General features: G+C 34.2%; 1 protein-coding gene across 1 annotated transcript in view; it reads right to left on the bottom strand.

Annotated features, from left to right (window-relative positions):
* Window positions 1-1,210: 1,210 nt before the first annotated feature.
* Window positions 1,211-16,751, bottom strand: part of LOC106713254 (sialin) — a 30,100-nt gene continuing 14,559 nt past the window's right edge. The window contains exons 6-12 of the mRNA XM_014506012.2: window positions 12,709-12,795; window positions 12,327-12,460; window positions 11,264-11,413; window positions 2,229-2,376; window positions 1,918-2,058; window positions 1,760-1,845; window positions 1,211-1,662 (exon numbers count right to left, since the gene is read on the bottom strand). Coding sequence (XP_014361498.2) covers window positions 1,462-1,662; window positions 1,760-1,845; window positions 1,918-2,058; window positions 2,229-2,376; window positions 11,264-11,413; window positions 12,327-12,460; window positions 12,709-12,795 — 947 coding nt within the window. The 3' untranslated portion in view covers window positions 1,211-1,461. The remainder of the gene's footprint in view (window positions 1,663-1,759; window positions 1,846-1,917; window positions 2,059-2,228; window positions 2,377-11,263; window positions 11,414-12,326; window positions 12,461-12,708; window positions 12,796-16,751) is intronic.

Here is a 16,751-nt window from a genome sequence, read left to right as displayed (position 1 = left end):
TGTAGTAAAGCTAAGTGTGAAATGGCGCAATCTTATTATCTATGTCTTACGGTAAAGTTACGAGACTTGTCTATGGTCAAGTGATACGACTGTCCGGAAATGATTTTATCGCTAAATATCAGTTCGGAGGCGGACAACCGCAACGTTCACTGGTGTTAATTAGAATGGCTGTGAATTTTCCTAAACACGTGACGTATGTAAAATAAATAATAGATATCTATGGAGAAATACTTATCAATTATACTGAGAGTTGGCGGCAGACGATCTCTGTAACTTGGTCCCCCGCGACTCATATCAAACTATAGTTTTTTTAGTTTCACAAAAGGTATAAAGATTTTTAATTTATAACTTTTTATTAGACCCTGCGCGGTGTCATACAGTGAGACATCGACTGCTGCCACTCTTGTCACTTACAAACTAAAATCATTTCAACAACTGAGTCGGGTTTCTTTGAACATTGACGTGAAAATTGTAATATTTTTTTGGAATCGACAGTTTTTTTTTTGTAAATGTTATAATTAATCGATTATTATCAACAATATCACGTATCCTTTAATATTTTACATTTAAAAAGCATTATTTAAGTTAAAGGCACTTTTTCTAACACCACAATTGAATTTTAAATTAAATTTCCACTGACGCGACTGCGATTTCTATATAAATCGACAGCCTTAAACGCTTAGTGGAAATATGTTAAAAGTCAATGTATTTGTTTGTTTTTCACGTCAAGATCGTGGCCCAAGCTCACGATATCGCTGGCTACAATCAGTGTCCATTGCGCGAGCCGGCACGTTACTTTCTTACATCACATTTTACAGCCTTTTTTTTTAGTTTTTTCACATTTTCTTTTTCTAAAACTAAGTATTACTTTATAGTCCTTTTAGGACAATTTTAGTAAATTCTGTAAACATTACATAAAATACTGATTCAAAAATAAATCAGTTCGAATATTACAATTTAAATGTGTAAAAAATATAAATTTACAATTTTTTAATTAATTTAAAACTATTGAATGTATATTTTTAATAGATCGTATGTATAATTGTATGAATTGATTCATACATACAAATAATTCGTGTAGGTTTCAAATGAAAAAAAGAAATAGGAGTTGAATTCACAAATTGTATGACAAAAGAGAAATGTAACTTGTTTCAAAATTCAAACCATAAAATAATACTAAAGTACGAAAGTTTTGTAACATACAATAACATTGTTAAACAGTTTGACATTTTTCAATATGGCCGTGTAATTGTCAGAATGCATGTTAAAACTTTCTTCTTCTTTCTTTTCATGAGGAAAGAACCCTGATGTATGATGTATAAAGCTACAAATATTCATTTACAAAACAATAAATAGGAACGAACCTAACATTTTGTTAACGGAAAATTGTGATAAGTTCACTAAAGTCAATTTAACTAAGCAATGTTTGAACAACAAGAGGTATAACGTTCACCAGCAAGTTCACACCTTGTTGTGGAGTTGCTGAGGGGGCTGGAGAGGCTCGTTGAGGAGCTCCTCCTCCTGTTTGGTAGCGGCGGAGGCGGGTGCGGGGGAGTTCCAGGGCTGCAGTTCCCCAGAGCCCAGGGTGACGAAGCAGAGCGCACCCAGCAGATAAGTGCCCGCCAGGATGTAGAACACTATCTGCCATTGCTCGTACGTGTTCTGTAACAATTCATTATATCATAAGTGAGAAAAATAGGTAAACGGTTGAAAACACGAGCAATTAAGGGACTCTGAACTAACTATGAGATTGACTTACATTTTCATGTGTGAGTTCCCCGACCATGAATGTGGAGAGCCAGCCGCCGAAGGAGGACAGCGTGTTGGCCATGCCGAAGATGGTACCTACAAAGAAGAGCACATCATTAGCAATGCAGAAATTCCCCAAGAAGTGGTGCTGCTGGTGGTGGTGCTTACCGCTGAAGTTGGGCGCGATGTCGAGCCCGTTGCCGAGGTAACCGGCGGTCACCGCGCCGTTGATGGTCAGCGCCAGCGTGAAGATGGCGATGGACCACACGCGGTCGTGACCCAGGAACGCTTGCACTATCATCATCACACCTGCACAACACATTACATTCAATATTAACAAAGATAAATGTAACATCAAGCAGACTGAGAGTGTTATTCTTCTTGAAAATAAATCTAACTTGTACTATTATTACACAAAAAAAATACTTTTAACCACCAGTGTACAATATCAATCACTAAGATGATAAGGTATAAGTTACCAGGCAGGCCGACCGCGAAGCCGGTGAAGAGTTTCCTTGCGGCCGTGGTGGAGAGGCGGCCGGAGCGGCGCAGCGAGTCCGCCAGCACAGAGGACGCCAGCGCGCACAAGTACTTGCCCAGGTACGGCAGAGACGACAGCAGACCGTTCTGCAAACAATTAAAAACAACACAAATCTAATAATACATTCATTCAAGAATTAATACAAATAATAGAAGTCATTCATACGTTACAATTTTCCGGTTCAAAAAGTAATACAGTAAACTATTGCATAGGAATTAAATTGATAAGAAGTACAAAAGTGTTTAAAATTCACGTCTCGACGTAAGATGACAAAGGCTTATCTAGACGGCGCTGTAAGCATATTTAATTGAGCGGAATTCCTGAACAGATAACGCCCCACAGCGGCTTCACAAAAAAACTACGAATCACCAATACAATGCCGGATCTCTTAAATATTTAATCCAAAAGAATAATATAACGGACGATATTTCTTGAGAAATCAATTTGTAGTAATAGTAAACAAAAGTGTGGCAACTTTAATTTCATGTTAACCAATAAGTTTTTTATGCAGACTTAAAGTTATCTGGCGTAATTTTGAGGTTTGTTAATACAAAAATGTAATGGTTGAAGTAGTGAACAAAATCTCTCGACCAATACTATAAAATACTATAGTCGTAAAGTAAATAAATGAGTACATTTGGTGCACACATTACTTGAACAACAAATGACTGCAAATAATCAGGACGTGGACGGTCTGTTTGGCGATACATGTCATTAACTTGACCTCATAAAACGTTCTCTTACGTGACATGAATACAAATCATTCAATATGCTACACTTTTACAATAAAATAATCAGTATTGCAAGATATTCTATACTTTTTACACAACGATGTTTAAAGACAGAAATATTTAAGGTGATGAGTTATTCGTTATGGCTCACGGCTAGAGGCTCATAAAATTAAATTGCTGCTAAACCATCTTCAATCTCAGTTTTTTTTTGTCTACAGATACACCCCTATTATCCTGTATAATCGCATAACGTTCAGCCTCGTGTGGGGGGAAGGGGGAGTGCAGTGAAGCGTGAGTCAGTGGCAGGAGTTGCGGCTGGCGCCGAGGGCTCGCTCTGTTGCCGCCACGTCATTACACAGGCGGCTACACGAACGAACACGCAAAATGAATGCTTGTGCTTCTCAGTATCGAGACTAGTGATGCAACGGATGTCTGTTTCCGTTTCCGCAAGTGCGGAAGTTCCGCACGCTTTTCAACATCCGTTTCTGCTTCTGTTTCCGCAACTTTTATAACGGAGATAAAACGGAACTTTACGACGGCTGAGAGATCCAAATGCGCAGTCCGTGCGCGGCCTTTCGGCACTTGTCCCATTTGTTTGTTTACGTACTTTTTCGTGAATTTAAGCGCGTAATATTTTATGCTGCTGTTTGAAACAATCAGTTTCTCTTGCTGGAGTAAACTGTCTAGTTGTTGTCCATATAAAATTTGACAACTGGCAAAATGTGACTATTTCATAGTTAAGAGTTATTAAATGTACTTTTGAATAAGTGATAACCATGTAATATATCATCATCATTATTATTATCATCAGCACACTATACATCCCCACTGAGGGGCTCAGAGCCTACCTATAGAGACTAGGCCATAGTCAACCATACAGGCCCAGAGCTGGTTGACTTCACACATATCATTGAATTTTTTCTCAGACATGTGCAGCATCACGATGTTTTCCTTCAGCGTAAGAAAGTGGGATATATGTACATATGTAAATCGAAAATCGAAAAACACATTGGTACATGGCGGGATTCGAACCCAGGACCTGCAGATTGCAAGTCAAGTGCCACGAGCCACCGACGCCTAATAATTATATCTTTTTCTAATCTAGATTTGGTGTATTTGATACTTAACACATTGACTGTTTACAAAATAAAAAAAGTAACAGCTGGGAGCCAAAACTTTTTATGGTAAATTTTTATTTAGTATCTGGGAATATTTGAACATATAGATAAATTAATAATGTTATTATAATTATTTCAATAAAAAAACACATTTTTTGCACTTGAGCGCTAGGGATGGCAATGGTTTAGTTCACTAATATGTAAATATTTGTTGTAAATATGTTTTTTTTTCATATTATTTACACTTCTGTTTCCGCATCCGTTTCCGTTTCCGTTTCTGCTAAAATTTATTTTTGACATCTGTTTCCGTTTCTGGTTCCGCCAAGACACTTCCGTTGCATCACTAATCGAGACCCTATCGTACGCTGCGTTACAAAAGTGCCTACAGTAATTTCGTCTACATTTGTTTACGCTATACATAGGATGGTAGTAAACTCTTGTTTCGGTGTCTCAGGGTTTTGTCGGTAAAAGTAGATCTTAGGTCAAATAAAGTTGGTCACCCCTACATTGCAAATTGTAGTTACAGGCGGATAAGGAAATGTCTATAATTACAATTATTAGCAGTAACATTAGACATGTCCGCAAAGCGTGCGACGCCGCCGGCCGCTTCCTTATTCCGTAAGATAAACTGCGTATTATTGTAGCAAAATGGTTATATTATTTCTTATAGTTCAGTTATTTATATCAACTACGCTTACAGCAATTTTTTGCACTAAAAACGCAGCAGCACTTTCTTGTTCAATGGCCAGTTATATTAATAATTTTAATGAGTACTTTTTGTAGGCAGTGTACTTGTTGGCAAAGGACATTCACTGCAACGGTACAGTTTAGCATCATGAATCACCCCAAGCCAGTCGTCTCCGTGTTACAAGTGTGGTTCACACTTGTGGATGAAAAGGATACGCGTACAAATTTAGGCAAGTTGATTAATCTCGTGTTGAAACATACAGCATGTCACTACCCCGACATTGCATACGGTCGCATACATAATATCATATTAACGGAAACAGGTCATATTTTTATTTTTAAATTTAAAATAGCGAATTTTATATATTTTGTGTCGTATGTGTGTAATTATATCACTTGTATAAACGGATTTGCATTTCTATATAGAAACTGAAGGAGCAAATAATGTCGAAACGATGTTAGACACTATCCAAAAGAGGAAATCCAAACATGTCATGTCAACAATCTAGTCTGTTGTGACACGATTTCAACTAAATTGTCGAAAAACATTTGGTTACGAGCGAAACGATAACATATTTAGCAAATAAACGTATGTAATTTGACGCGAGTACATCCTTTGCCTTCTACCAAATGTAAAATTTACTTACTTTACATATTGCTTTTAATTTTATCGCTTCGTAGTTTGTTCAGACGGCTAAAATTTATGTAATCAACGTATAATTAACAAGAAAACTTGAAATTGTATTTATATTTACTTTAGTTCCAGTGAGCTTCCTGCGTCGTGTCTAATGGACTTGGCGTTTCTCCAGAATTATAAATAATAGACACGACCTTTCCAACATCTCAATGTTACTTATAACATTTGATTGGTAACAAATACTCTTTAAATAAACTATTTGTTTAATTAATTATTTTCATCTCTGTTTCTTTCGTAAGGATTATTTTCTATCGTTAAAAAATTGTGATCATTTTATCACAATTTTTTTTATATAAAAATAGGCTTTTTTTAACTAAGGCAAAGGAGATTTTTTTTCACTAAGAAAATGTAATACGAGGACTCATCCTTTGCTGATGTCAGATGTATTTATCCATCTATTTGACAATGACCTGGCCATATTACGAATATCTGATCTCTTATTTAGTAATAAATATGCACACTAGTCATTTTCCTTTGTCATAAAGCCATGTAGGGCAAAGGGACATTGTCTAATTTAACGATTAGATTAACAATTTGCTGCATGTTAATGCAAGGTTACCTCAGTTGATCTAACTGTGAATATTAAAAATAGAAGCAATATCTTTTTACATCTAATTGTTCACCGTTTTATATTCTGCAAACCATGAAAAACTTTTGTTTCCTGAAGTTATTGATATTATTTATTTTTTTATTTACAAATAATAACTGCTATTTCTTTTTGCAATTTCAACAAATTAATTTTAATAAGTTATAATAATAGATATCTCTAAAGTCTGTTTTAAACGGAGATTTTGATCTCAGAAACCAACAGTTAAATCAGCATATACTAGTAGTAATGAAGAATCACATCAGTCATGCATTCTGATGCGTACAATGAATACCAGCTCAACCACTCAACTCTTTCTCTGACTTGTCACAAGTGAAGGAAATGTCCAATATGCATAAACAGGATGCGACAATCCACTAAGTGACATACGAGTATATAACGTAACATAAACTATGGACTATTGAAGCTCGTCTCTTGTTAGGACAACAATTTGTTTGCGAAAGAGGATGTGATGTAGAGCACTGTATTGGAAAATTGTTGTTGCTGCATTTTATTGTAATTACATGTGATATGTTCGACATACTTTATAATACCTAGACGAGTACCTAACAAATATAGTAAGAATACGTCTAGAATTAATTAAAATGGTAATGGTAAAAGCACAATCTTGCCAAGTGAATTAGGACCATTTACGACACCCCAAGTCCGACATCATTTATAATAAGTTAAAGATTAACAGATTAACATTTTCCCTTAGTACACTTTATTTTAAGACTTAACTATATACTTTAAAAGATGCAATTAACGTCCCAGTACGTAGTGTCATAGACCTTATACAGGATGTTGCTATTTTTAAACTAAAATACTAACTGCATATTTTTCCTCGAGTTATTCTATCGTAAAGAGGTTGCGGTTAGCGTAGGTTTTTATTGAATTCTATAATTAGTAAGGCGACGGGCGCCGAGCTCCGGAATGTCCAGTTACGCTTATACTAAATACATAGTTTCACACGACGGCGACGACGGCAGTGGGCCAGAATAATAGGATAATGACAGTACTGCCATTGTTTGAATTCACAATGCATTAAAGATTAAACAATAGCAGTACTGCTCTACCACACTGTGGTACCTTCGTGAAAAACTATCATTAGACTTGCGGTGCGGGCAAATGTACTATAAGCCCAAGCTCTAGTACTAGGTTCATAGTTATATTTAGAAGTCTTGTTTAAGGCTTAGCAGTGTTTTTCTTTTTTGCTACGGTTATAATTAAACATACATATATTAAGATAAACGAAACAAGTTTTTTCCACTTTTACGAAAATCACCGCAATAGGCAAAATTGGTTTTTCTTTTTTTTATATCATACTGTGTCCACCAAGCAAGCGGCCGCCTGAATTCGCACAAATAGTGAAGCAAACACTGCTCATAGATATTTGTAATTGCAGATACGTTGCTTTCTTGCTAATAAATACTAATACCAAAACAAATTATAAACTTAAATTTTGTTTAACTCTTACAATTAACAATAAAAAAAAATACTAAGTAGGAAGTTCATGTTATTCTGACTTTCTAAGTAAGAGATTACAGCTCTATACATTTTATACAACCGCAACATACAAGAAAGAACTTTACAAGTTAGAATCAAGTTATTTTCAAAGTATAGCCTATATAGTATATAAGGTTTAGTCTTAAACCAGAAGAGAAGAACTTTAGCTGCGTTATTTTTTAAATCTTCTTCCATAAACTTGTCAACAGTTGCATAACTATTGTTAACTAAAACACGACTAGTATTTGATGTTTTGTTTTTACAACATAATTAATAAAGGTCAGTACGATTCTTCTGAATAGAAACAGGTTTTATATTGTAGCGAACATTCAACTTTTTTACTTTTTTGTTGTATATAAAATATTCAAATCTTTCACAATTATTCATGTAAACAATACATACAGTTTTAATAAAGATCGTAAAATGAAATTTCTTAATAATTTTTTTTATAAATTAAACAAATATTATTAACTATGTACTAGTTATTTGACTCGAAAGGTAATTCTTTAGATCCAAAAATTTGGTAGATATTTCTTATTTGTAACAAAAAAAATCTTCATTAAACAATATAATGAACATTGAGCAAAAGCATAACTTACGAGTACAAGTACTAGACAAAAACACGTGACCAAACTGCAGCGCCTTAAAAAGTACGAAACTCCAACTACAGACACCATGCGTAATATATGTTTAGGACAGTCCCGACTTTTTTTTATTAAGTTATCCTATTGTTTCATTATGAAAACCGCAACAAATGACATTCATAGCAGAACATTTTAAATTGTAATTTAAATAATAAGACAAAGTGTTGAACCTTTGGCTATTATGCAAACTATTAGTATAGTTTTGGTCGCGTAAACTTATAATGAAATCGATTACCAGATAATGTACCTACTGTTGAATTTTACTCATTTTATTTATGTAAAATTTTTTAGATGTTTTTTGGTCCTTCTGTTGCCAAGTTCTGCTTAATTGATTAAGTACCCAGCTGTAATCTTGATACTTGATTCTTACTACTGTATCTTAAAAATATATTTATAGGCTTTGAAATGTAGAAGTTTTCATAGATTTCACTAAAGCTAAGAACCTGGAATTGGTTTCCATTTTACTGCAATATTTGCGGTGTGGAATTTATGTTATCTATATGTAAATTATCTGAGGCTGTCCACTGGTCGGCTGATGCAATCGCCCAGGAGCTTTGCGTGATGCTTGTTTGTCCTTTGCAACTCGTGGAGAAGTCAAGCGAAATTATATCAAAAACACAACGACAGACAGTCTTAAATGTAATGCCACAGAACAACCCGTTTTTTTTTAAATTAAATCGCATAAAAAAAGAATATAAACCACTACACTTGATTGCTTTAGAAAGCAGTTTGGATCAAAAATAATGATTTTATTTTAATAGAAAAAATAAATTATTTCCTTTACAGTACTTTAGTGAATTATGCTTGACATAAGAGTTCTTTTATCAGGTAATAAACTCCCAGATTAAATACTTTGAGGTAAAATTGAGTGTGATACTAAATGTCAAATAAACACAACATGTCTAAAAACGAATTCAAATCATTTCATGAACCAGTTCAAATCGGTATTCGGAACATTTATGTAAATAATAATAACGGTGTAATCCCATTGAAAACGAGAAATATTCATTCAATATTACATAATAATGTGGTTCTTAACTTTGATTAGTGTTGTTTGAATAAATAAAGAGTCTAGTCAAGTTAAGAAACCAGCTAAACTTGTTAACAAAATGAGCTGCTCACGTGTAATAAATATCGTTACCGTTAATTAATGACATAAACGTGTATTCTAAATAAAAAAATCGTGAACATATTCAAAGTAAGATGAGTCACAGTTATTTTGTCTAGGAGTTATTTTAACGGAAAAAGTCAATTTAATAACAACAACAATGTTACACGTGTAACATCAATGCACCTACAATGTATCGGCTGCGCGGAACACTAACTGCCACGTGTAAAAACATATGTTTATGTGGGAATGTCTTAGTCATATCACTTGAATAAAACTAATTGTTCTTTTAAAATACATACTTTGAAGTTATCAATTTAAGATAAGGCACGTCTACAATTGGTACAATTAATTTAACAATTGATTGATCGAAAAACAATGAGATTTGTTTGATCGCCCGTTATTTGAACCCAGTTTGAGTTAAGTATAGATAAATAAAAATTACTGACATAGATTTACTATGCATTGCTCATATAACTGAAAGTAGTACGGTAGCTACAATTTATTAGTAAAAAAACAGGTTTTATAGTCTTGTCCGACTATTCGCCTAAAAATTATGGAATCCCTACAACAGACGCTCTTTATATTTTTAATAGCATAGCTATTTACAAATAATACGGCTTTATTTTTTTTAATAATTTTGAATTGAAATTTAATTACTGCTGTGTATTTTTTCCCATACTTGTGATCTTGCTTGTATGGAGATTACAAAAGTTTAATCAGTTATAAAAACACCATAATTCACCGTGTAAAGCGGCTCGAACAGATGCATAACTGATCACACCCCCATGTGACACTTGATTGCGTCACATTTTTATCTAATATATAAAATTCTCGTGTCACAGTTTTCGTTCCCGTACTCCTCCGAAACGGCTTGACCGATTCTCATGAAATTTTGTGAGCATATTCAGTAGGTCTGAGAATTGGCCAACATCTATTTTTCATACCCCCCCCCCATTTAATATTCTTTTTAACTGCGCGCGGACGGAGTCGCGGGTGACAGCTAGTAATCTATAATTTTCCACCAACGAATTGTCAAAGTGATTATACTTATCATAAGGAATTAGTATGCAGGAGACTACCCAATCTTTTAAACGATGAATATTTAAACAGTTCCAATACAAATACTACGGTAGCGTTTTATTACTTTCAATGAATAGAAAACTGACTTCAGTTCTCCAATAAGTGTGGTAATAACGGTTTAATGTATTACGATATGTTTTAATTATGCGCTAGATAATGGGTTTTTTCTTTTGGTCCTATAACGATGATAGATATAAAAAAGAAATACCTTCCTATCATCACAATACATCAAAAATGACGTTCCCATGACAAAGATATCTAGTGCAAGATGTTATGAACTACACTTCCTTTCATCACGAACTAATTCAACATTTCGCTATAAACGCTATATAAGTTATGTTATCAACCGATCGAGACTTGATAATAGGCAAAAATTGTTTTAAAAATTTACATATTTCAGTTTGATTTCCATCTCATCACATGTCAATATAAGCAGAAATGTTTTTATTGGAGATATAGAATGATAGGAACAATGTGATTGACAAGTTGAGATATAAAAATAATCACTTGAAGAAATCTAAAAATAATGATTGGATTCAAATCAATCATTGTTACGATAAGAGATTATAATTTGAAAGAGATGATCGTATCAATAACAATAATATACATGATTGCATTTTACTTATCAAATTCTGATACTCGACAATATCTGATCATTTTAGTAACATTTTAAATGCGAAAACATGTATATATTGTATGGAGATTTTATATAACAACAGTTGAACGGATCTGGATGAAATTTGGAACAGATATAGGTTACAATCTAGAATCTAGAATAACACAAAAACTTCTCAGTACAAAGTGAATGCTTACGTGTTTAATGTTGAAGTGCAAGATGCTCTCGATGTAGGAGGGCAGCTGGTTGACGACGGTGAAGTACCCGAACACGGAGGCGCCGTGTGTGATGATGATGGCCCACACCGGCGCCGAGCGCAGCATGGCGCGCCACGGGGCGGGCATGTGCTGCGCACAACCACACATACTTACTACACTTCTGATTTAAATAACAATAAAGTTACAGGAGGTTAATTAGTCGCTTTGAAAAGAGAATGGTTCGGCAGATTTTTCACAATAAAATAACAAGAGAGCACTAAGAAGTAATGCTAACATCGTTGACAAACGAGCATTGGGTAACGTGTCAATGTAGGCTAAACGGTCAACATCGGCCGAGCTTAGATCTGTAGACACGTGTAGTGACGTAAGAGGGACAAATTGCATCGTAGCTGTCCCTTTCACTGGGTTAGTGTAGAAGACATCTCCACGTTAGGGAGTTGCATTTACTGCCCTTCTTGATGTAAACATTAATTATTTATAATAGATATAATGAAAAATAACATGAATATAATGGAGAAAGTCAATAAATCTAAAGAAGGCCTGGATGATTTGCAATAGTAGAAATAATCTATATTTTAGTGAAAGTACGTTTGTATTATACCATAAATATATACAATATGTGTTAATTTAAAACATTTCATTGGTTCGCAGAGAAAGTTAACATCGTTCAATGGCAAGCGGCTCCTAATACAGGCTTATCCTTGGCGCCCACGCCCACGCCCACGCCCACTCCACAGTTAACTTTACGACGTCAGTTTCAATGGAGAAACCTTTACCGGTCTACTCTGCAGTGGGACACTGAAAGCGGTTTTATGTCCGCCAATTCTAAAAATTCTTATATCAATTTTACTATTTTATTATCTACTATAAAATATATAAAATAACCTTAAAGTCATGCTCCAGTCTTTCGTGGAATTAAATTAAACTACAACTGGCTACTTCCTGTGTGTAATAATTATTGTCACATGAAATTATGGGCTTTAATAAAATATGTTGTTGTTGTCAGGATTTCAGGTCAATATCAATGTTATTGTTGACTCACCCCCTTAGTGTTGTTATCTTGGGGCAGGGCTTTGAGCAGGTAGTTGCGCTCAGCGTCGGAGATGCGAGGATGCTGCGCTGGAGAGTCGTATACCACAGCGAACCACGCCACCGACCACATGACGCCGATTATACCTGCCGCCCGCAAAAATGCACCACTTCAACATTAACTTGCCAAGATGGACGTATGGAACGTATGGAATGCAAACTTTCAATGACACTTATCAAGTAAGCGAAGTTTTATTGTTTAATGAGACAGAAGATCATTTAGCAGATGCTACGTCATACATAAAGACTTTTGCGAGATAATTTTAGCTGATTAAAAAAAAGTGGTATTTTGTCAAGTAGCACATCAATGGTTAAAGTTATTAGGAGTTACTCACCGGTGAAGTAGAAAGCAGACTCCCAGCCAAAGTGTGCGATGAGGAATCCGCACACCGGCATCGTGATGGCAGCGCCCAGGGATGATGCTGCAACAATATATTACTCATTTAATTGCCTTAATTATGCCTTGTTTATATTATGTTAAATATATGAAGTTTAATAAATGAGATTGACCATAAAATTATCGTAAAATCATCTGTATCCATTTTTTACAACAAAATTATTTAAAGAGGTAACTAATCTTGCCTTGTCGGTAATACATGAGAAGAAAAAAACGTATTAAAATTACAGTCAAATGATAGAAATCAAGGAACTGGTCGCGATCGGAAAACCCCGGGCGGGCAGAGGCCATCAATGGAGGTCAGGGCAACATTTGCGAATTAAATCTTAATGACATGCATACGTTTTCCTCGAAAATGCCTAGACCTAGATGGTCGACGACGCAAGGAGAAGGGCAAAAGTCACATTAAGGTTGAGGTATCCTGCTAACACTCATACATTAATCGATGAATGCCGATTTTCCTTCCTAATACCTTCAATAATACGAGTATCTTAAATGTCATTTGTTGTGATTATTGAAGAAAAAGGATAGTCTAATTAAATGGCAAAGATAGTAACTATTTTGTCAAATATCGGATGACAAGCAGACATTTAATGTATTTGTAATATGCAGCAAATACAACAAAGAATAATTTTTATTACTATGGTTAACATGTAACATAAAACATAGTTATTATCTAAGTTGTTCAAATTCATTAGGCCAGGTTCTCCTAACTAACATAGTTGTTGACAAGACCGGTGTCACATTCACAGCTCTGTGACCTGTGCCGTGTAAACACAGGATATCCAGCAGCATGCTATTCATAACAATTTTTTTTTAAATTTTCATACAAACCTATAAACGCTCACACCTGTAACTCAGAGGATAGGCAGAGATTACGGAGTTCCATTTGGCACGATTACGTTAAACATACTATGTGTGTTGTAATAGAATATATTAGAGGTGAGACTTGATATTCAAGTGATTCTCCCGCGGCGTCAAATTCCTGCGCGAAGTTCTGTCGCCGCCGGCGTGCCGGTTGCCGACAACCGACAGCCGCTACGCTGACGAAAGTGAAAGTACATAAATTTCCCACTGCGGTGCATGGGACTAACTAATAGACGATAAATTAAATTTAATTCTTATATTAAAGTGTAGAAACAAGCAAAGTGCCGTGAAAAATCAATATGCCGTGAAATTCCTATGAAAGAATTTTTTTCACTATTTTCACTATGGAATATATTATTACTGCACTTATCATGTGGATTTAGTAGCTGATTTAGTCGCAAAATATATATTTTTAAAACAGCATATAGCGACTGTAACTATTGTTTTTGTTATGAAATAAACGACTATGGTATTTTTTCGTCATACTCACTCGTATTAAATTTAATTACTTTTTGCGCTAACAACGCGTGATATTCTTTTTATCATTATCAAACAAGGAAGTGTCAAAGTGGGTGTTGCAGACTCGTCACGAGTCACGACACAAAAGTAACACTAAACATATTAATGACTTGCGTAATAGAAAACACGTGTTGATAGGAAGATTCTTAATTGATAAAGTATAAAAACAAACTACATTAGTAGGTCTCATTAATTCAACAAACCACAGACCCTTAAAATTCCTTTCAACTAAATCCGCTTTGTTTGTTCAGAATTATTTTACCTGTAATTTATACATCATTATTACAATGTATTTTCCTTGTTATGCACCTACTTCAAAATAACAACCTATACACGTATAAAGTACTAGAACCGTCGGCCGCGCCCCTGTTCCGTCTAGGTCTAGCTGACGTACTAACAGGCAGACGTTATAACAAAATACAAAGCTAGGCTCTGTTCTCTAGCGTACTCGACGTTGTATTCACAATGAGGTTTATTGCTGACACAAATATGCACAGATTACACAGAAGCGAATAAGTTTTTATAATTAAATTGAGCCAGACTTAACAGTTCATCGAATGACAACAGTGATTATATCTTGCGACAATATTGTAACCTTGAAATCTATAGCAAAATTATAGCATTCCCTACCTCCGTTTAAAACTAAATTTAGTTCGAAAACTCTAACTATTTAATTTAAAAAAAATATTTGCTTTTCAAATGATAAGATATCAAAACACGCTCACGTTGTTTTTATGCAGGAAGCAATTTGTTGGTATAATTCATTGATGTATCACTTTTTACTACGTCGTACTTTGTACAAGATAAATATCAATTCCTTTCAGTACTTAAATATTAGAGATAAGACATAATAACAATTATTCAATTTTAATAAAAATTAAAACAATATACCACTTATGTTGTTAGACTTAGTCTTAGTAAACCTGATCAAGGATACTGTGTAAATCCAGCCCAGCCTATCTAGATTTGTAATCTGTTTCTTATTCCATTATTGGTATTACCTTTAGAACTAATCTGGTCACACTTTATTTTATTATTTTTATCTTTAGTGAAAAGGTATCGTCGCGATTCCGAGATTTTTATTTAAAAAAAAAACTTGTTCGTGGCAGTAGTTGCAGTTTAGACGTCAATTTAAAATGAACGATTATATATTCGCTGGCTGTTTTCTCGCGGTTGAATTAATTTGTTTCTGTAAAAATCCCAACGTGAATGAATCAACCGTATATTCAACTGTATATTTTGGAAATTTCAAGACAATTTTCAAGGCTAATATTTTTCTAGGACATTTTATAATTTAAGTATAAAAAATAAAAATAAATTAAGATACTTTGTGGTGATGTAAGGATCCTAGGTAAAGAGACTTTTCCCCGTCACATACGACTATTTAATATCTGAATAAACTGTCTGGAATAATACTAAAACTAGAACCTTACTATAAATTCTAGAAGTCTATTTCCGTATATGTTTCATTTATAATTTTATAAAAGTTTATCTCTTTGCTTATTTATCGTTGTAGTAGTTTGGTTAATATGTTCGTTACGTAACGTTTTTACTTTGTGTTGTGTAATGTTACCTGTAATAATGACATCAGCACGATGTTCAATTATTAACGGCAACGTGACTGTGGACTGAGAAATCTATTGATCATTTATAAACATCTAACTTTTTGCTAACAAGTATGTGTACGTAATATTAAAATGTGTTTTTTATTGTTTGATAAATCTATTTTCTATTAATATAATCTGACAGTTTGTCAAGCGCCTTTTACGAAGTACATAATAAGTATAACCTTGTAAATAGAATTATGAATGGGATTCATAATTTTATAATTTCAGTGTTAATTGAATTAAGCTGAATAAATTATAATTTTAAATTGCAAATTATTTATAATGAATGTAAAAACTATAAAATTCCAGTATTGTAACAAAAATTAATTATAAGCTTAACAGCATGTGACAGGAACAAAGATAACAATACGTAATAAAACGAGTGTCACGGCGGCAGTGGAATTCTACGGTTAGGATTAGGAGCAGTATGTGTTTGAGTGAAGCATGCGTCACTTTTGTACTAAATACGTCCTTCACACTAACGTATGTATGCATATGTTTTCACGGCACGACATAAAGTCCCCTTATCTGACATACCTTATATTCTCAAACTTAATTAAGTTTAAGTTTATAATTATAAACCATTTAAATATAATCTTAGAAATTAACGAGAAAGAATTCATCGTAATTGTCAAAAAAAAGCTAAATAGTCGATTAAATTTAATAATCCAAGAATCTAGCTATAACTAGGTGAAAAATTTAGACTGAAGGGACAAATAAACATGTAAGCATTTAGTTAATATATATATCTCATTTATATTTAACTGTAATGCGTCTCGTTTAAACATCAGCAGTGATAAATTCAAATAACCGTGGCCTATTAATATGAATAAAGAGCAGCTTGGGAATAGCGGCCCTGTGCGTGGGCGAGCCATAGAGTCCTCCCCGCCGAACCAAAATAACTATTGACACTCAACTAAAAATGAGACCGATCTGATTAAAGTTATCAGGCTAGGTAAGGAAGGTACAATACCAGTGATTATTGTGT

Source organism: Papilio machaon, chromosome 15 (genome assembly GCF_912999745.1).
Source record: "Papilio machaon chromosome 15, ilPapMach1.1, whole genome shotgun sequence".
Classification (NCBI taxonomy): Eukaryota; Metazoa; Arthropoda; class Insecta; order Lepidoptera; family Papilionidae; genus Papilio; species Papilio machaon.
The sequence above is the reverse complement of the archived record's forward strand: the minus strand, read 5'-3'. Positions and strand labels throughout refer to the sequence as shown.